The sequence below is a fragment of the Colletotrichum spaethianum genome (genome assembly GCF_022836535.1).
Source record: "Colletotrichum spaethianum MAFF 239500 DNA, contig02, whole genome shotgun sequence".
Classification (NCBI taxonomy): domain Eukaryota; kingdom Fungi; phylum Ascomycota; class Sordariomycetes; order Glomerellales; family Glomerellaceae; genus Colletotrichum; species Colletotrichum spaethianum.
In genome coordinates this window covers 1,200,298-1,220,026 of record NW_026054772.1, presented here as the reverse complement: position 1 = coordinate 1,220,026, position 19,729 = coordinate 1,200,298, and the positions used below count along the sequence as shown (strand labels likewise).

At 53.0% G+C, this 19,729-nt stretch overlaps 6 protein-coding genes and 3 non-coding genes across 9 annotated transcripts; 1 reads left to right on the top strand and 8 right to left on the bottom strand.

Annotated features, from left to right (window-relative positions):
- Positions 1-1,068: 1,068 nt before the first annotated feature.
- On the bottom strand, positions 1,069-2,956 carry ColSpa_01209 (cytochrome P450 monooxygenase TRI13; the record flags this gene model as incomplete). The annotated part of the gene is made up of 2 exons (XM_049267421.1): positions 1,069-1,782; positions 1,865-2,956. The coding sequence occupies 2 exons, from the start codon at positions 2,954-2,956 to the stop codon at positions 1,069-1,071; spliced, it is 1,806 nt and encodes a 601-aa protein (XP_049123378.1).
- A 1,223-nt stretch (positions 2,957-4,179) lies between these two features.
- Positions 4,180-4,253, bottom strand: ColSpa_tRNA_032. The gene has a single exon. It is a non-coding gene; the product is annotated as a tRNA-Asn (tRNA).
- Positions 4,254-4,880: 627 nt separating this feature from the next.
- ColSpa_01208 (MFS transporter fmqE) lies at positions 4,881-6,688 on the bottom strand (the record flags this gene model as incomplete). Its single annotated transcript, XM_049267420.1, has 4 exons — positions 4,881-5,295; positions 5,363-5,964; positions 6,040-6,403; positions 6,468-6,688. 4 exons carry the CDS (start codon positions 6,686-6,688, stop codon positions 4,881-4,883), a joined length of 1,602 nt encoding a protein of 533 aa, XP_049123377.1.
- Positions 6,689-7,459: 771 nt separating this feature from the next.
- ColSpa_01207 (beta-glucuronidase) lies at positions 7,460-9,274 on the top strand (the record flags this gene model as incomplete). The annotated part of the gene is made up of 1 exon (XM_049267419.1): positions 7,460-9,274. The coding sequence occupies one exon, from the start codon at positions 7,460-7,462 to the stop codon at positions 9,272-9,274; it is 1,815 nt and encodes a 604-aa protein (XP_049123376.1).
- Positions 9,275-9,849: 575 nt separating this feature from the next.
- On the bottom strand, positions 9,850-10,414 carry ColSpa_01206 (uncharacterized protein; the record flags this gene model as incomplete). Its single annotated transcript, XM_049267418.1, has 2 exons — positions 9,850-10,044; positions 10,109-10,414. The coding sequence occupies 2 exons, from the start codon at positions 10,412-10,414 to the stop codon at positions 9,850-9,852; spliced, it is 501 nt and encodes a 166-aa protein (XP_049123375.1).
- Positions 10,415-12,898: 2,484 nt separating this feature from the next.
- Positions 12,899-13,525, bottom strand: ColSpa_01205 (uncharacterized protein; the record flags this gene model as incomplete). The annotated part of the gene is made up of 3 exons (XM_049267417.1): positions 12,899-12,990; positions 13,014-13,165; positions 13,254-13,525. The coding sequence occupies 3 exons, from the start codon at positions 13,523-13,525 to the stop codon at positions 12,899-12,901; spliced, it is 516 nt and encodes a 171-aa protein (XP_049123374.1).
- Positions 13,526-14,897: 1,372 nt separating this feature from the next.
- ColSpa_tRNA_031 lies at positions 14,898-14,996 on the bottom strand. The gene is given in 2 exon segments: positions 14,898-14,941; positions 14,959-14,996. It is a non-coding gene; the product is annotated as a tRNA-Leu (tRNA).
- A 921-nt stretch (positions 14,997-15,917) lies between these two features.
- On the bottom strand, positions 15,918-16,715 carry ColSpa_01204 (uncharacterized protein; the record flags this gene model as incomplete). The annotated part of the gene is made up of 1 exon (XM_049267416.1): positions 15,918-16,715. The coding sequence occupies one exon, from the start codon at positions 16,713-16,715 to the stop codon at positions 15,918-15,920; it is 798 nt and encodes a 265-aa protein (XP_049123373.1).
- A 2,369-nt stretch (positions 16,716-19,084) lies between these two features.
- On the bottom strand, positions 19,085-19,168 carry ColSpa_tRNA_030. Its single transcript is given in 2 exon segments — positions 19,085-19,119; positions 19,132-19,168. It is a non-coding gene; the product is annotated as a tRNA-Gln (tRNA).
- Positions 19,169-19,729: the final 561 nt, after the last annotated feature.

Genomic DNA, 19,729 nt, shown 5'->3' with positions numbered 1-19,729 from the left:
GGCGAGAACTCCGATCCGGTGGATCAGTGGACCGCCATTCACAGGGCCACAGCCAAATGCACGTCACGCTGGAGATCCTTGGTTGGCCCCCCAAGGCTTGAGTTGGTCACCGTGAGTGCAATGCTAGAGATCGATTTTGTGTACAGTCATTTGCTGATGTCGCATGGATTACTGATTCGGATTGTTGGCCAACGCGCGTCGCATCCAAAAACATTTCAAGGAATCTTCGAGCCCGTAGATGTCGCGGCCCGCTTGGCAAAGCTCCAAGCAAAGGCCAGCGAGCCTGGAATATATACCACAACAGCACCGGGATTTCTCGGAGGCTTCCAGCCTCGGTGCTATCACGACACAGGCAACGACTGGGTCAATCATGCAGACTTTTGCTTCGAAAATCGCTACGGGATGCCGGACACCTTTTACCTGCGCTGCGAGGTAGAGATTCATTGGGAAATACTGAAAGAGATCTCCAAGCTCGAGTTGATATCGACCTGGCCAATGGTCCTAGCGAATCCCAGCTTGGCCGGGGGAAACGATTTCCTCCGCGAGGAGTGGATCTACTGTTCCACGTAAGTTGACTACATGCAGATTGCCGTGATAATTTTAACTTGTTCTTCAGAAGCATCCTGCCGTCACCAAATGAAAAAGTCATACACAGCGCAGCACAAATACAGTTCACAGGCTTCCGTCTCTCAGAATGGCCCTACGAAAGACGCAATGGAAGTCTCGGCGCATCCATCGCCGGGGGCATGATTGCGTTCTGCGGCATAACGGTTTTCGCCCGCGTTATACATGGAGATTGGGGGGTGGCTTATACTGCAGGTGCCTTCTTCGTAGCGTTGGCTGGCGTGTTGTCGACGTGGGTGGCTTGGCGGGCCAGTCACTACACCAACTGAGTCATTATGTTGCCTGTGGCATGGTTTTCGGCGGTGTCGGATGGACCAAGAGAACGGAGGAGAAGGAATGAAGGAAGGCGATGCCATGTTCTTCTATTCAAGTGGAGCTCAATTTCCAGACGAAGAGTAGATCCCAAGTTCATCATATGCGGATGATGACCACACCTGCTTCCCCTTACTCCCTCTTCGCGCCGAGAGCCGACAGCCGTACGTAGCAATCCTTCGGCTTATATGTCAGACCTTCCCGGGCCCCATACCCGGACAACGCCTTCGGGCAGGGAAGCAGTTCAAAATTCCACACGATCAAGGTCAGGATGATCCTCAACTCGAGATACGCCAACCTCCTCCCGAAGCAGCCCCGAGTGCCCAGACCAAACGCAAGCTGCGGCCCTGCCTGTTGGTCAAATTCGACCGCGCCGTCTGTGGACCCCGCAGGCTCAACAAGCCAGCGCTCCGGCTTGAACTGGCCGATATCCGCGTCGTCCCAGGCCCGCGCCTTGGCGCTCTGGCTGCTCTTGCTCCGCTTCGCCTCGTCGACCGCCAGCGCCGGCTTCATCATGCTGGGCCCCTTGTTCAGACACAGCACCACCGTGCCCTTGGGGATATGGTGGCCCAGCAGTTCCGTGTCGCAGACAGCTTCGCGGTCGACCATCGGCGCGGCGCCGCCGCAGCGGAGGATCTCCTCCATGGCGGCGTCGAGGTACGGGATCTTGGTCCCCGAGATCTCGTCGACGCTCGGGCTGCGGTTTTCGGCGAGGGCATCCGAGAAGGCGGACCGGAGGGCGTCGCGCAGCGTGGTCTGTGTCTGGGGGTTATCTGCCAGGAGCTTGACGCCCCAGCACATCGTGGTGCTCGTCGTGTCGTGACCTGCAACGACAACGCCAAAGACCTTTGTCGGAACGTCAGCGCAGCTCTCTCTCACGTGTGCAGATTGCCCGCGGGGGAGAGAGGGGGGGTGGGTAGGTGCTCACCTCGTCAATCATCGTCTCGGAGAAGTAGTCCGGCTCCCTGCCTTCGTTCTCCGCGAGCTTCCTCTCCCGCAGCACGATCAACTCCACCGCCGAGAGGGCCTTTGACTCTTCGTTGCCGACCTCCTGTAGCCGCTTTAATGCCTTGGCGATCTCCTCTTGGGTGTACGACATCTTGATCTGGAACGTTTTGCGCATGGAGGGCAGCTTCTTGACGAACCACCACTTGATCCTCGGAATAGGCGAGCCCTGCAGATACTCGATCGAGTGGGCCACGTCGAATGTGGCCTTGAGCTTTTCATCGCACTGTCCCTCCGGGAAATCCACGGGCACATCGTTGCTCACGCCTTTCTGGTCTCGAAGACGCACGACATCGTCGTCTCCCAGCGCCTCGACAAGCTCCATCGTCGGACGGATCGCGCTGTGGGGAAAGCTACCGCCAAACACAAACGAGGTGACCGCATCGAGCGCGCCGTAATAGATGTCCGTCTCCGCGGCGAACGGCCGACCGTCCGCGATCCTCGCCTTGTCGCTCCACAGCTTCACGAGCCTCAAGACGCCCGAGTAGACGGTCGGCGCGGCCACCTCGTTCAGGAACTGCGGCGACATGAGGTCCTGCAGGAGCCTGCGGTGCTGCTTCCACTCGGGGCCCGTCTTCATGTGGATGTGGTGCTTGCGGCCGGCGCCCTCGAGCAGGTCGGCCACCAGGGAGGACCGGTCGAAGTCCTTGCGCCGCATGAGCATGTCCTGGGTCTCGCGGAAGTCGGTCATGACCACGATGGGCTTGCCCAGCGGACGGATCAAGACCTGGAAGAGGGGCGAATTCAGCTTGGATGACTGGTCGAGGAGCCAGAGGGCGAATTCGCCGGTGCGGTCGATGCCCTCCTTGAGGGAAGGGATGTCTCCCAGGATGTGCTTTGGGGCCGCCGCATTGTGAGGGATTCCGGGGATCGGTTTGGGGAGGGCCCATCTGTAAAAGACGTAGAACAGGAGGCCTGCGACGGCGAAGCAGAGGGCGTGGGTTGGCGAAACAAGGTTAGCCTCGACGACCTTTTCGTCGCCCAGAGTCCGACCCGGCAGTACGGTGCCCAGCATCTTGATAGTGATCGATGTCGACTAAAATATCTGACGAAATGCATGCAATGACGTCAAACTACTGTCCACGCTCTCAAAGACTCCAGCCGCTCTCCAGACGACGGGCCTATGCTTATAATATGGAAGCTCGGAGTGCAAAGTGGGCAATCGAAACGGAGGCGGACTCAAAGTTTCGCCCATCTTTTCCTTCCGTGCCATCCGCCGGAGCTTCCCTTTGGCCTACGAGGAATGCATACAGTAAGTAGCGTGGCGACGTGGACCATGGCCGGGCCATGGATGGCCGACGACTCCACAGAAGCCGAAGTAAAAACCATCATCAGATGGGTACCCGCGAACGTCTTGCCAGACGCGGCAATCGAATCGCAGGCGCCAGGTTGAATGCGAGTAAGGGTGACCCCCGTATGAAGCACCCCGCGCAGTCCCCGCCGGCTCCAGATGGTTTTCACCCAAAACCTGGCAGCTGTATAAACTCCGTTCGCGTAGAGTCAGTTGCCCCCTCATTCTCGAGGGGGAACTCGTGCAACGTGGCGAGCGCTTTTCTTTGCCATGGCGGCCGTCGTTGATGGCTTCGGATGCATGCGGCCGCCCAGCCCTCCATGTCGTGAGTGTGCACAAGGGACAACTCGTGGATGGCCACCTGGTCGAAGCTTAAGGAAGCTGAGAGAGGTAGCGCGGGACTCGGTGAACACAAGACGCAACCAATCAGCCACGGTGAGGAGGAAAGGCGAGGAATTCCCAATCGATTTCCGAGGGACTAGGTACCGGTAGTGTGCTGCGCTGGCGGCTGGAGGCGACGGAAGCTCCAGACTTCCTTAGCGGTGCCGCTAACTCCACCACATGTCTTAGGTCCTCCTTTGTAACGATTAGGAGGGTTCTTGATGAGTAAGAAAAAGAAAAAGAAAAGAGGCGGTCAGGTTGCCCTCGTTGGATGTGACGATGGGTATGCGCGTGGCGTCGGCTAGGGTTGTGTTCGTTCGCGAAAACACATCAAACAAAATGAGACCCAAGCTGGCTGGATTCCAGATGGAATCGTGACATTGTAGCAGGGGGGGCGGGGGGGAGAGGGATGGGGTAGTTGATGAGAATGAGAAGAACGAAAACCAGAACTCGGTTCAGTACGTCAGACCCATCAAAGTGATGAAAAGAAATGGATGCACAGACAGGAAGACAGACAGACATGAAAAAAGCAAAAAGATATCCTCGGTGGGATCTAACCACTTCATCTCCCCGAGGTGGGCTCGAACCACCAACCTCCAGATTAACAGTCTGACGCGCTAGCCAATTGTGCCATCGGGGATGAGCTCTTGACGAGCTGAGAGGATTTGTTGAGTTCCGGACACTTCCGTACAATTTATCAAAGCGGGAAGAATTTGGCCGGATATTTTGGTGGGTTTGCGGGTCGGATTGGGGGTGGGTTTTTTCCGCCCCCTAGTGTGAGAAGCTCTAAATAACCCATGGAACGCGGGCCGCAAGAGCTGCGTCTCAAACTCACGTGCAAGTGGATGGCCATGCACGGCATTGTGAGTCGAAACCCATCAGAAGTCCGATAAGAAGCATATAACAAGAGCTATAGCAGATATGCGGTCTGGGTTGAGTTGGTCCAAAAGAGGCAGTTCATTTGGCGAACGATGTCATTGAGAGAGCTGGCTGTCCCATATGGTACAATGAGGCTCTGGCCGTCAATAGTGTTTCGATGGATTCGTATTCACGCTCCGCTATTGACAGTTGAGTCAGTAATGCAGTTGCGGGATTCAACAGTCAGCATTGTCCGAAAATGTACGATCTGGTTGCCCTCATTGAGATGGCTATTGGAAATATCCTCAGCGGATTCGAGCAAAACGACTCAGTACCCTTGGTCGAGCACCCGATAAGTCTCAATTTGATCCGAATACACCCCACATCGCATCATTAAGTCATGAAACTCCTAGAACTTTTCACCACCCTGACCCTTCAAATCATCCTCCGTGGCCTGTATGTCCGGGACCGAAGCCTTGCCAAAGTTCCACGACTTAATCTTGGACTCAAACAGATAGTCGAGGTCGGCGTGAGTCCTCCCCATCGTTTCCGGAACCTCGAACCAAGTGACAACGAATGCGATGATGCTCAGTCCCGCAAAAAAGAAGCCAATCTTTCCGCCCCAGTTGGCTTCGTCCGTGTTGTACATGTACGGTGTGAAGAAGCTGAAGATCCAGTTCCCGATCGACTGGGCGGCGAAACCAATGCCGCCGGCTTTCGAACGGAGGCGGACGCGGGAGATCTCTGAAGCGATGACTGGAACCGCACTGCCGACGCCGAAGCTGTTGAAGAAGCCGACGAGAAGCAGCGCAGCGCCGACGTACCTGTTTGAGATTGATGCTTAGCAAAGGTCATGCTCTTGGGTTTAAGAGGGTGTTAGGAGGTGCTTACCACTGCGCTGCGGTAGATACAGAGCAGGCGGCGATGCCCATCGACAGCCACGCTACACCATCAAGGACGATGCTGATGAGAATCATGGTTCGTCTGCCGAACCGTGGCACCGTGTACCATGAGATTGCGTTGGCCACCATGTTGGATGCGACACCAATCAGGTTGACCATCAGGGAGTATCGCGCAGACATTCCGGCCACGACGAGGAAGTAAGCCGCATTCGTCAGCAGTGCCATGCCGACAAACTGCTGCAGAACGTTGAGCCACACAATGATACGTGTGCGGCGGAGGTTGACGCCGTGGAAACACTCGCGGAAGGTAGGCGTGCCTTGAGACTCGTCCTCTTCATGCGTCAACGTTGTCCGGATCCGTTGGAGCATGGTGTGGCCACCGTCGGTCCCCAGTCGCTGCAGCGACTTCTCGGCTTTTTCAACGTGGTCTTTAGAGATCAGCCAGACAGGGCTCTCGGGAAGTAGGAACGCCGCAATGACGGCCGCCCCTCCAAAAGCCCACTGTGTAGCGAAGGGTACTCGGTATGACTCGGCTGTGAGGCCGTTTGACTGGGTGTAGACAATAGCGACCGCCATCAAGTGACCGAATGACTGGTGAACGTAGCGTCAGCCGATATCCGTGTTGACGCCAGTGGACTCATCGCAACGAAAAGGAGGTCAACCTACGACATTGAAGGCGTAAAAGCCAAGGACAACTCCTCGGAGGTTCTTTGGCGCAATCTCAGAGATGTACGTTTGGCAAGCAGACATGAGAACACCACAGCCCATTCCTATGAGTATTTTGGCTAATAGGAAGAGTCCCCTTCTGTCCATCACACCGTCCGGCATGCCCGAGGTATACGACGCAGCCGTACCAATAAGGCCCAGCACACCGCCGACAAAGAATGTCGCGCGGCGGCCGAAGCGGTCCTGAAACCAACCGGCACCGACAGAGCCTCCCGCGGCGCCGGCTTGGACGAGGCCATTCCATAATCCGATCCAAAGGGCAGGGAGAATGTATGTAGGGCCAGCGCTTTGGCCAAAATCCTGTCTGTTGATTTGACGGTCAGCAGGCTGACTTTCGAGTCGGTGCACCAATTTCTGTATCAACTTACCGAAACTTGGGCAGAGCTGAGACGGCACCGACAATGACCAAGTCATAGCCAAACATGAGTGGGCCAATGTTGGCTATAATGGCGTAAATGATAATCTTGGGGTGTGCTAAGAGTGACCGCCAAGGGCGTTCGACCGGAGCGTCTTCTTGGAAATCGGCATCCTGTCCAGCGTTTTCAACAGCTACAATCGACGGCGGCTTCGACTGTTGCTGTCGTGTCATTCTGGCTGCACCGAGGCTTTAATAAGTACAACCCGTGGGGTTGGTAAGGAAGGCGATTAATGTTGAACGCTGTCCGTGCTCTCTTGAAACCTTGAGCAGATAGAGTTTGAAATAATACTCTAAGTTAGTCGGAAGCCAGTGACCTTTATCTGACGGGTGCCAACTCAGCTCAGAGCAGCAGCCTATCTTGGACGAACTCAACCCCAGACTTTCAGATCGCCTTTCATGTTCCCCAGATTTGTTCCCCGCAAATTTCATCTTCGGAGCCTGCTCTGTCGATTTCGGTCCCCCACTCTCCCCCACAATCCCTAACTAGAAGGACTCCACAGACCCCAGCATTCAAACCTGTGTTGTTAGGCGGCAGCGCTTTCACGCGTCGTAGCTATGTTCCATCACTGTCGCAGGGCAGCATCTGATTGGCGTTTCCCTTTACGGCCAAACACACAACGCCGGGAGAAAAGTGGTAGCCGAGGTGGGCGGTCCGGAGTGGAGGGCAATCTCACGCTGGAGGACGGCAGTGCACCACGGCAATGGAAGAGACTCAGCTGTTCGACCCAGATCTGGCTGCAGCGAACGAATCACTCTTTTTATTCTGTGGGCCCTATGGTTGTTTAAACCGGCTCACGTGTTTCACCACTGGCGACTCGGAAATCCCGAAGTCTAATACAGCCGAGGCCCTTGGTTGATTGTCTGCAGCCGTTTCGCGTATTACCACTACTTCATGAACCTTAATCGCATAGTCTGAAAGTCAAGCAAAAGGAAACTGCCACAATGCTCAAGCCGCAGGCCAACTCTACCCGAGAGCTCGTCTCTCTCGATGGTATCTGGAACTTTGCCATTGCGTCATCTTCCGACATCGAGGCAGACGCGCCATGGACGAAACCTCTGCCGCCGAAACTCCAGGTGCCTGTACCGGCAAGCTACAACGACATATTCGCGGATGACAAAATTCGCAGCCACGTCGGATGGGTCTACTACCAGCGCCAAGTCACAGTCCCACGGAGCTGGTCTACCGGCCAGCGGTACTTTTTGCGATTTGATGCTGCAACGCATCGCGGGCGTGTCTACGCCGATAACAAGCTCATTGTCGACCATGCTGGTGGCTACACACCTTTTGAAGCCGAGATTACGGATGTGATTCACTCGGGCGAGAGGTTCAGACTCACGGTGGCTGTGAGCAACGAGCTCAGCTGGGAGACTATCCCGCCAGGCAAGATTGAGACCATGGCCAACGGCAAACGGAAGCAGACTTACCAGCACGACTTCTTCAATTATTCCGGGTTGGCGCGTTCTGTATGGTTGTATGCAAAACCCACCATTTCAATCAGCGACATTACAGTTGCGACGACAGTTTCTGAAGATGGAGCCGGCAAGGTGAATTATGAGATCGAGACTTCGGAGTTGGTGAGCGACGACAAGATTAGGATATCAATCCTCGACGAGGAGGGTGCTACCGTCGTCCAGGCAAATGGAACCAAGGACCAACTGACCATCAATTCGGTTCACTTATGGCAGCCGGGAGCGGCGTACCTTTACCAACTCCGTGTTGATATCCTATCAGCCACCGGCGCGGATGATGTTTTGGACACCTACGAGCTATCTTTTGGTGTGCGCACAGTCGAGGTCAAAGGCAATCGGTTTCTGATCAATGGCAAACCATTCTACTTCACCGGCTTTGGCAAGCACGAAGACACCCTCATCCGTGGCAAAGGCTTCGACCCGGCCTACATGATCCACGACTTCCACCTCATGAAGTGGATGGGCGCCAACTCCTTCCGGACATCGCACTACCCCTACGCTGAGGAGTTCCTTGAATACGCCGACCGGCACGGCGTCGTCGTTATCAACGAGACGCCTGCCGTGGGTATTCACCTTGGCATCATCGCTGGCGTCTTCGGGCTCAAGGCGCCGCCGACGTTCGGGCCCGAGGCATGCAACGAGAAGACGCAGGCGGCGCACGCGCAGGCGATTCGCGAGCTCGTGGCACGCGATAAGAACCATCCATCGGTGGTGATGTGGACCGTTACAAATGAGCCGGCGTCGTCAGAGCCGGGAGCGAGGGAATACCTCGAGCCTTTGATATCGTTGACGCGCGATTTGGATTCGACGAGACCGGTGTGCTTTGCAAACATGGGGCTTGCCACGCCGGAGTCGGACCGTGTCACGGACTTGTTCGATGTTGTCTGTCTGAACCGGTACTACGGATGGTATTCGCAGACGGGCGACTTGGAGGAGGCCGAGCGGATATTGGAGAAAGACTTATTAGGGTGGCAGGCCAAATATGGCAAGCCCATCATCATGACCGAGTACGGGGCCGAAGCGATGGCTGGGCTGCATGCCGTTGGCGATTTGCCATGGAGTGAAGAGTACCAGGGGAAGTTTCTGGAAATGTTCCACCGCGTGTTTGATCGGGTCGATGGCGTCGTCGGGGAGCACGTATGGAACTTTGCCGACTTCCAGACCACTTCGAGCATTACCCGAGTAGATGGCAATAAGAAGGGAGTCTTTACACGGGACCGAAAGCCGAAGGGCTCTGTTCAGGTGTTGAAGGCGAGGTGGACGGCCACGGAAATTAAGAAAGCATAGAGAGTATTATTAAGTTCGTCGGATAACATTAGGCATTTCTCACCAGACTCGAACTTAGTCCATAGGCATAGCGTAAATATATTAGCGTCACAAAATCTGAAACAAATTTGAGGGGTCTTCTACTTTTGGAAGTTTATTTCCTCTACATCGTCCCGTGCGACCTAATCCTATAGCACAGGGTGCAATAAGATCTCATGCTGCAAGACTCTGATCATGACTTGGCAGCGAGAGGCCTTAAAATATCATTGAGAGCAGAACACCGTAAACCAGTTACGGTATTTCATGGTCTTCACATGGCATAGCAAGCTGGCACAGGATAAGGAATATTTGAAAGGTTTTTGTTTCATTTATCTCTTAGGGTATTAGAGTGTACTAGCGCGTACTATACATCCCCAATAATTAAAATGGCCAGCACTTGATCGGAATCTCATCCGAGTCGGCACACAGCGCCTCTTCGTCTCGTGAGTTTCTCATGATCATCGACCCTTCCCCCTTTTTCAAACCTTTCCTGCCCAAGAGGGGTGAGGTTTCATGCCCACTGCCCTCCATCGCGTTGATTATGCCTTCATAGACAATTATGCGGTGGAAGCATCGAAGTCGAGGGCGGTCGACTCGTTGCCAGCCTCGGCGACATCCTGGGCGATGTTGTTGTCGAGCTTCTTCTGCTCCTCGGCCATCTTGGCGGAGACGTCTTTGCCTTGGGCCTGCTGAGCCTGCAGCTTCAGCACGGTCGCGGTGAGCTTAAGGACCTTGTTCTTGATCTTGCCACGCTGTTCGAACAGGTTAGTTAACTTCTTTAGGTCAAAGAGTGGGGTTGTCTTGGGTGTGACGAACCTGGAGAGCATCGGCCTCGTCGCCGGTGGCGGCCTCAATGGCGGGGTTGAAGGCCTCCTTCTCAGCGTCGTTGGCGATCTGGTTGACGCTGTTGAGGAAGTCGAGGTCGGCCTTGCTGACCTGGGTCAGGTCGGTGGGGAGACCAGCGAGCTTGTCAAGGGCCTCCTGCTCCGCGTTGCCGGCAGTGCCACCGCTGATGGAGAGGTCGTTGAAAGTCTGGGTGGAGAAGACATTGTTCTGGCGGGTGCTCAGAGGAGCAGCGGCGGCGAGGGCAGCAAAGCCAACGGCGATGAGAGAGAACTTCATGTTGATGGTTGAAGGGTGGTTTGTTTTTTAAGGTGTAAAAAAGGAAGTCGATGACGTAGAGACGAAATGAGGGACACTGACCCGGGCGAACTGAAAGAATGATCAAGGTGCGTTGGAAGAGATAGAAGACAGCACAGCTGCCTGTAGAAGAGAAGATGGGAGAAGCGAGGTTGTAATGATTGTGAGCGTGATAAAGAGAGGAAAGAAGATTTGGAACCAAGAGGTAGATCGGGGTGATCTTTATAGACTATTTCGGACGATCTGCCAGCCCATACGCAATAGCCGGCTGATGCTATTGCATTGCAGCGCTGGATGTTTGCCGTCTCCACGCCATTAGCTATCAGATGTCTGCCCCTGCTTTTCGTTTTCGCGATGCTGCCTCACCCTTTGCCCCTGGACCCCTAGTGCCCAGTTGGCGCCAGGACGGCCGAGCCAACATGAGGCCAGACCAAACCAGTCAGGTTGCATGCCGCCGCCGCGCCAACATGGGATGACATGGGCTCGAGCCGAACAATTGAGACGTCAGTGTCGCGAACCTCTCGATTCTGGAGCCCATGATACAGCCCTGCGCATGTTGTTTTGACCTTGACGGGCAGGAGGCCAGTTTGAAGCTCCGCAAGGCATGGATGGGATGAAGCTGCCAAGACGTTGCGGTTGCGGATGTAAGGCCTAATGGGGAAGCCAACCTACGACCGGATCTGCCAAGGACGACAGGAAGAGTCCTGAGTCGGCAGCTGTCGTTACAACTTTGAGGCTCGGCAGGCTGCGCGGAGGCTTGGGAAGGGGGTGGGGTTGCGCGTTCGTGAGGCGGCGAGAACGTGAACTCCTCATGATAGGATGGGGAGATGGGGCCGGAGTTGAGACGGAGAAGGATGGACAGGGGCAGACCGCATGCTGGCCAGCGCAACCAAGCCAGGCTTGGTCACCAGAATTTCAAGACAGTCTCCTGTCACTGTGTTGGTGAACCAGGGTCCCGGGTCACTCCGCGCTCAACTGTTGATCGGACTCTGTGACCCCAAGCTAGCTTCAATTGCACCTCAGAGTCTTGAAAACCTCAATGGCTGGGGGCAACGACAGCAATGGCGGTGACGGAAATGCTCCGAGAGGCTTATTATTCCCCACTACTATTCCAAGGGGGGTTTCACGAACCCCTGCATCTTACTGCCAAGCTTAACCTTCAGACGTGGGAGAGGGGAATTTTGGAGCGGCATCAGCTTTGCCCGTGCCCACCTCAGTCATGCTTCATTTTCTAGGAGGATGATACCGATGGTGAACGGATTTCTGTACGCCGTATTGTGGACTGATGCACTGTTAATGGAGACAATGATGTGAACCCAGCAGTGCTTCTGGGTTTTCTGATGTGGTGATCCCTCGGTGATCCCAAACACAGCAACCAAAATCCACCAATCTTGTTCTGCTGAGCTGTCTCCACCGAAGTTCTTCCAGTTGCGAAATCGCCTCTCTCGTCTTGTCCGTATCGCGCAACTTTTTTTACGGCTTCAGCTCTGACGAGTGTCACTTGACTTTTGAGTTTCTCATCACGAGGTGGCAAGTGAGCATGGCATGAACTTGTCATTTCGGTGTTGGGACGGAAACCAGCCCTTCCGACGACGACCCGTCACAAACTTCTCCGACGAAAAGAAATGAGGCTTACTTCCGTCCGATGGCGCCCGTAATCATATTGCCAGATAATAACAGTTCAGTCACAGAATTAAGAGACTGGCTGACCTTAGAACAGACTTTCGGGAAGACAATAAACTAAGGAAATAAGCACAAGGTGGTGCTTAGTTGCCGCTAGCGCCCCTGGATGACTACTGAGCTCGGCCGACCTTTCTCAAGGGCTCTGAAACGGGCCCCTCTCACCCCCAGTCTCTTTGAGGATCCCCTTCAAGTTTAAGCGCTGCAGGGACTGCAGGTATTTTGGGACCATTTCCCGGATTGTCATATGCGTCTCATTATCGTTTGAATGATGCAAATCCCTTGGCACTTGTCGGCGTGTTTAAACGTTCTGGTCGATAATGGAAAGAGTATTCGCCGTGCTAGCTTTCGCTTTTGTGTCCATCCGTGCCAATAACAGCCGTTAAAAGACGCATGATTGGTGCGGGAAAGTAACACCTGTGACTTGATAAAGCCTAGAAAGAGGTGATCAACTCGCCTAAGGGTTCGAAGATAGAGCGCACGTGGACGGAAATGATCAGGATGGATATCCATCAATAGCAGCAAAGTGTTATTCTCATGGTCTCTTGTGCTGTCATATCGTCTGCCTACTTCTCTACCATTTCTTTCTCCGTTGCGCTCCTTCAAAAACAGATAGGACGCTAGAATCATTGTCTCATTACACATGACATTAATCAAAACTACAGATATATTGTCACCAGGCCCCCAACAGCCACCAATACAAAGGCCAACTCACCAAACCCACCATTCGCAGCAGAACATCTGTCCCTATTCGACACACTGCTGCCACTAGAGCCGCCGTGGCCTTCACTGCCGCCTTTGGGCGTCGCGCGCTTGCAGACGTCGTTGCTGCCTACGGACCTTGTCGCCGCGGACGCGGGGCTGGTTGAGCTTGATGTCTGCGAAGTACTGCTTTTCGTACTCTTGAGTCTGTCATGTCCGTCGACGATGGTGATGGCCGTGAACCACGCTGCCGATTCGGAGCTGGCGAGCACGGACTGCGCGTTGGCCGTGTTGGACGCGCTGATGGAGCACGTCGCTGAGTCGCCGCATTTGCAGTTGTAAGTGTCGGATCTACAAGCATGTTAGGTTATGATCTACAGAGCTGCTTAATACCATGGTATATATGGTGAAGGGGTATTCCCTGGACCGAGGCACCTACTTGAATCCAATCTTCATCGTGCTGTTGCCGTACGTCAGCGTGACGCCGCTGAACTGCGAGCACGACGACGCTGACTCCCACACGGATGTGCAAGCAAGGAAATACTCAGTTGAGGACGGCGCCGCCGTGATGACGGATGTGTATATATTCTCCCCGACGCGGGTGGAGCGCGGCGGCATCCACACGGTCGACTTCTCCGTAGTCGGGGACGACGATTGGGCCGCGGCCGGAGCGAGACCCACAGCGGCGACGAGAAAGAGCGCTAGAAACATCATGCCGGGCTGAGACTTGCAAAGGCGTATTTGCGTTCTCCTTTGGTGGCATACGTCGGCATAGAGGCTCCAGAGATCGAGAATGACGCGCGGCGCCTCGTCGCACAAGGCAGAGCGGGCCCATCCAATTTATGATGACCCGAGTGCTTATCTGTTGCAAAGGTCGAGCTCTCCGAAGTGGGTTTGCTTTCGGGCCGCTACCGACTCAAAATGTCGACCTGCCCGGGACAAGCATGGAGACCTCTTGCTCCGCCCCTCCCGCTTCCTACGAAGAAAAGAAGGCACAAATGCTATTGAACAGATGCTCTCTATGATAGTCTTCCACCGACGGGTGGTCACAGCGGTGAATAGAAATGGTCATGTCTGATGGTCCTCCTCGGCTGTGCTCTTTCCAGTGAGCTTCCCAAATCCTCGACGTGAAAAGATCTGCTCTCGCCTACTCAGTCGCTTTTTGGTAATGGTAATCTCGTTAAAACTGCGCCACGAGGCACTATTGGGACAGCGAGTACATCCAGCTGCAGATACTTTAACCCGTCGAATGAGAGGTGGGTTGTGCCGCAAGAATCTGACATGAGGTGGATCACGCAGCATCTTTGATCCTTCGAGCGGGACTGCGCCAAGCTTATCTCCCAACATCGCAAGGAGATTTACAAGGAGACGTTGAATCAAGGTTCAGAAGCGGCGCTCAATTAACCCAATATTGTCTAGGTCTGTTGCGCGATATACGCTCACAGCCTTTGCATCGATAGGTGGTATAGCCAAAGCATAGTGGCTAGAGCAATGTGTCTCTTACTCTATCGGGCAAGTTGGGACAAAATTCGGTTGTACTCGTTCTCAATATAATATGTCTTGATCAAGCTGCTGGTCGGCGACGCAGCAGACGAATCTCAGTTTCAGTTCTGTGCAATGACTAACTTCAGGCCACCGCATGCGGCGACGGTATCAGAAATGTCATGGGCATATTGGAAGGCTTTATTACATACTGCTGATGCGATTGTTTACGCCCAGCGCCGGTTGATATTCAAAGACGGAAAATAAACGTTTCCAAGGAAGTGTAGTCAGCTTCGTTATGATGCGAGGAAGTCTATGGTCACTAACTTGCCACAGGAAGCAATTGAGTACAATTCAAGTAACTTGTGAGACTAAGCGACAACTTACACGTGTTTTCAACAATCCAATTAAAATACAGCAGAGCGTCAGGTAGGAAACGCCCTAAGTATCGTCGTGGTCCTCCCACCTCTTGCATATTATGAACATGATGCTGCCATGCCGTACGCGATTCGATGAGAAGAGAGTAATAGACGTCGATGTGTAGGCAGAACCTGACTCAATAACGATATTTGGGCGTTCCCTGGAGAAAAAAGTATCAAAATGAAAGGGACGAGACTCGAACTCGCGCGGGTTGCCCCACCAGGAAACAGATGTTAAGCTGACCTTAACCTGGCGCCATAACCAACTCGGCCACCCTTCCGGAACAAGATCCATAGTAATCTCTGGATCTGAGCAAGATACCTGCGATAGCCAGTTTTGGCTATCATGAATGTGGAAATGTGTTATGTGGAGGACGCAACAAGATTGGGTCCGTCTCCATGATCCTGAGATGTGGGTTTGCCGACGCTAAGAGCCCTAGCGGTGTACCCAGTGCCGCAACTCACATAAAGTCGATATCAACGTCAAGGCCGTGCTTACAATAGAGTCTGATATTGTTGATTAGTACTGTGTATACTTAGTTATACATTGTCATCACAAACTTTGCACCTCATCTCATTCAGCATTGCCGCAGATATGTTCATTTAGACTCCTTCGCGGCCTGCTTCAACGCTTACTTGACCGGTTTGATGTTCATTTGAGGATCGCGAAGGGTTGCCCTTCTCATATGTCTACCCTTACTTGGCAATGCGAACTTCTACTGAGGTTTTCTTGTAAGGTTCTAGGCATGAGTCAACGCTGGCTTTGATATTAAGCTGCTGAACGATAGTTGCCATATTCAATCAATCTTTCCGTGAAGTGTATTGCTTTGGGAGAGCTCGGCCAACTGTACTGTCCATCGTTGTCTTGAAAGTCCATATTGTTAGGGAAGCACCAATGGCCCCCACAGGACGATTCAGCTATCACTTCCGTTAGTCATGCTGGCTTTAGGAAAGTAAAGACCCTTCTGCTTAGCGTTGATTCGATAGTCTGCACAAGCCGGCCGGAGCTGACTTCAACGTCTTGCCATTTTCACGAGGGTCTGATTGTGTTCGGCTATCTGGTGAAAAACTGTACTCTTATGCTCAATAGGACGACCTCTCATCATCAGAGAGGGGCTTCTCCCAATCTAGTCGCTGCGACTAGAGGATAACCTTGTAATCTATAGATATGTAGTTTGAGAAAGAGGAAAGTGACGATTTATCTACTGTGATTCCGTGAGAGCTACTCGAACCCTCCCACTTTGCGCAGACCGACTAATGTGAACATTGTCGTCTAAGCCTTTCAATTCATCCTCAACATGTCCATCACTCGAGCGAGTCGCGCCTTCCAAGATCCATGCCGTCTCGTCGGACACAATCTGAGCAACACCTTGCCAGTAATTCCCTTGGCTAGAAAATTGACTTTGCAACATGAAGATCAGCACGACCACCAGACCGCACGCCATGTTCAATGCCACAACGCCGAAGACGATGAGCAGCCCTCGAAAGCTCTGAGGTGTCAGTACCTGCACAGAAGAGATCAGGGTCGCATCTTCCTTGACATCGAACTGCGGCATGGCTCCCTCGATGATCGACCCTGACAATGCTGTCAGAGTTGACTGCATCGCCACGCCGGGACGGTTAGTCGCGTTGAGGATGTCCGTAAAAATGGCCTGGTATTCTACGTGTGGTTTAACATCTGATACGCCACTCCCTTGAGGGTCCATGAAAACTGAAAAGTTGTTTGTGCGAGGAGAATTGTATAGATCGTTGATGAGCTTGTTTGTGAGATATTGGGTCGCGTTGAGGTGTCGATAGTTTCTTGTCGAGATAACTGAGAAGCTACCACGGCTCGTTGCGTTTTTATTGTAAGATCCGACACCCAAAAGCCGCTGAACACTTGTAGTGTTCCATGTCATCGCTTTTGCGTTCCATGAAACTTGTGCCGCTTTCGGGTCCTTTTCGCTGGAGAGCTCGGCGTCGGCATAGTTAAAAGCCAATTGTTGGAAACAAATCGACATGTCTAATCTTAAAACGCCCTTTTCGATCCCTTCGCCTTCTGGTGTGCGCCCACCTATTGGTCGTTCGTATGTGATCCACTCCCCATCGGCCGACGAGATGTTGGGTAGCCCGAAGTTACCCCTCAGAAATCGGCCACCGGGCCCTCTCCATAGGTCGTGCGTGCCGTTGTTTCTGAAAAATAGAAATACCTGAGAATAAGCAGTGACAGGCTCGTCAGAGATGGTAAAATTCTGAGCGCTGGACCGCGCATAAGTGCCATTTGGGATGCACAAGCTATTCGTGAATCCCTGTCGTACCTGTGCCTGAGCGAACTGGAACTGCGGTAACGAGCAATTGAAAGCTGAAGGAAAGCAAGTTCCACCTTCACAGTTTGGTGGCAGCAGCAAACCCGCTTCACGAAAGGTGGTTTCATAAGACAAGTTGCCGTTTACTTGTAGGTTAAAAGGCACCGTGTCTGAAAATGGGGGCGGCATGAGGACTGAAAGAGCTGTGGAGACTGATGGACGCATGCATACGAAGCGCGATTCAAAGCCATATGTGGCGCCATCGTACTGGCGGAGTGTAGACAATTGTGCGCTTGAGAGAGGTAGAAACGTCCTATGAACAACTTTTGTGTCGCTGACACCAAATTCGTTCGGTTTCGTGTCCTCTGTTGTAGACCCCTCCCCGAAGGGGACGTAAGTTGTTGGTCGGAGAATCCAATCGTTCATCTGGCGGTTCAACGAGATCACTTCTTGACTCATGTGTACTTTAAGAGTCGTATTCCTTAAATTATCAAGAAGAGAGGTAGAACCCAGATCAGACACCAGGAAGGTGGAAGAAAACTGAATAGTGACGGTAGTAAGCAGGAGTAGCATGACTAGTCCTGCTTGTAAGCACGACTTTCGCGCTGATGTGACGAGCAGCCACGCTAACCTCAAGGGTCCGTCGTTCGTACATCGGATAATAGATATCTCAGCGACTCGGGAGAGAGGGACACCATGTCTCTCCAACACAACACCTGCAATAAGGCTGGTGTAGATGGAGGCCTGTGCGGTGATCGCAATGCGTAGGAGGACTGTCGATAATGTGGTAGCTTGTGTGACGTGCTGACCGAGCATGATCCATCTCCAGAGGTTGGATGCATCTTTTCCGTCTTGGAAACCTTCACCGGACCATAGGAAGAGAAGGAATCCCAAAATACCGAGAACGAGTGCTGTTCCACCCCCGATTGTTGCTAAGCCGAGATGACCGAGGCCATGTTGAAGGCGATCGACGTAGCTTGGTGAACCCGCCTGATTGATGTCGATTTCTGATTGTAGTGCAGGCTTGGATGACTTGAACAGTGTCATTCTCGACAAAAAGTGAAAACTCGGACCAAGTCACTGGGAAACGGTCGCAAGCAAAAGTGTTATGCAGCAATAGAGGGTTGCTGCGACAGGAACGAAGACAACGTGCGTCTGGCTATCCAACCTGTTCTGAGATGATTCTCCATAGCGTATCGCTGTCTTTAAGTTGGAAGTTCGTCTTAAGACCCATGGTTTCCAGTACGGTCTCCAACCCGCTCCGCTCGAACAGATGCCGTTGCCCTAGCTAAGAAGCATGCATATTCCCAAACGCTAGCCCGCAGGTGAGGCTACTGTGTACCGTGACTTGACAAATCTGCCTTGCCCTGAATCCACAACCTGTCACATTCGGCTCCGGACTCTCGGCATCAATTTGGCTGGATTTGAGTTGTTTTGCCCGCAAATCATCCATCACCTTATCTGTGATGATGCGATGCATGAATGTTAAGCGGGAAGCATGTGCCATCCCGCGCGAAGGGGGGTGTCGGGCGGACTGTGCGCAGGAGCGAGACAGGGATCCTCTGGCGGACGGCGTCGCAGGAACCAACGCGAAGTTCCTAATGCTTGCAACGATCGAACGCGATAGGTCTTGGTTCACCACGTCGCGAGAGGCCTTGGGAATCACGCGGCTGTAATGATGTTGGTGTAATGAGTTGTGAAGCAAGTGCAAGTTGATTGTCTAACTCCCACATGGATGGATGATGGGACTGTAGAAAGGGAACGTGGGAAATGGATTACGGAGAATATTACCTCGGAAAATATAGTCTTACATTGGACTTCAAATACTTAAGTGGTGCAAATGAGTCTTTTTTGAATGAACCTGGAGAAGTAAGCAATAAAGAGGGGGGAAGAATGATGCAAGTACACTCTGAACCTTCTATTCATCCTTGAACTGCGGAGATTGTTTCTAGGCCAGACCCAAGGGAAGCCAGCGACCGCGATGGAAGTCCAGCAAATCACTCTCAGGTCGTGTCATAAGTAAACCAACCAACCGACTTATTAGTGCAAGCTTGGTACAGCTATCGAAAAAAGGACAAAAGATCAGGTCGTGCCCGGGTTCGAACCGGGGTTACCAGAATTCTTGAAGCGATCAAAATCTGGAGTGATGACCACTACACTACACAACCTATGTGACGGACCATCAGGTGGGTCCTGCTGCTGTGATTGGCGGATCACAACAATCGCATAATGAAGCCTATGCAAATGAGGTATGAGGGTACGTATGCCTACCAATCAGCCAAGCGTAATTCAATGACGCTGCTTATAACCACCAAACCAGCTTATTTTCTACTAGCCAAAAGTTGAAAGTGCTTGCTTTCGCAAAACGTGCGTGTTCAATATGACTAAGTTGTCTTGGCGCCGACCTTGATGGAGGCGAAGAAATGAAAGATTTGCTGCGCCCACAACCGAGTACAGAAAGAGCACGCTGGACCCTCGGGTCTCATCATCTGTTTGGTGCAATTCTCAGTTCTTCCATTGCGCAAACCTACAATTTCATTCAGTAATATATTCAAGGGGAAGTTTGGTCTTGGCATCACGATGGTTCGTGGCACTGCGCCGACTTTTGAGCCGCTCCAGCAAATAGAAATGTCCCCATGCGCAATTTCCGAAGCCTCTATGCCTCTACGATATGCTTATTGTGGGCAAGAGCCCCCAAATATGCCCGACTCTGTCAGGGGACTATGACT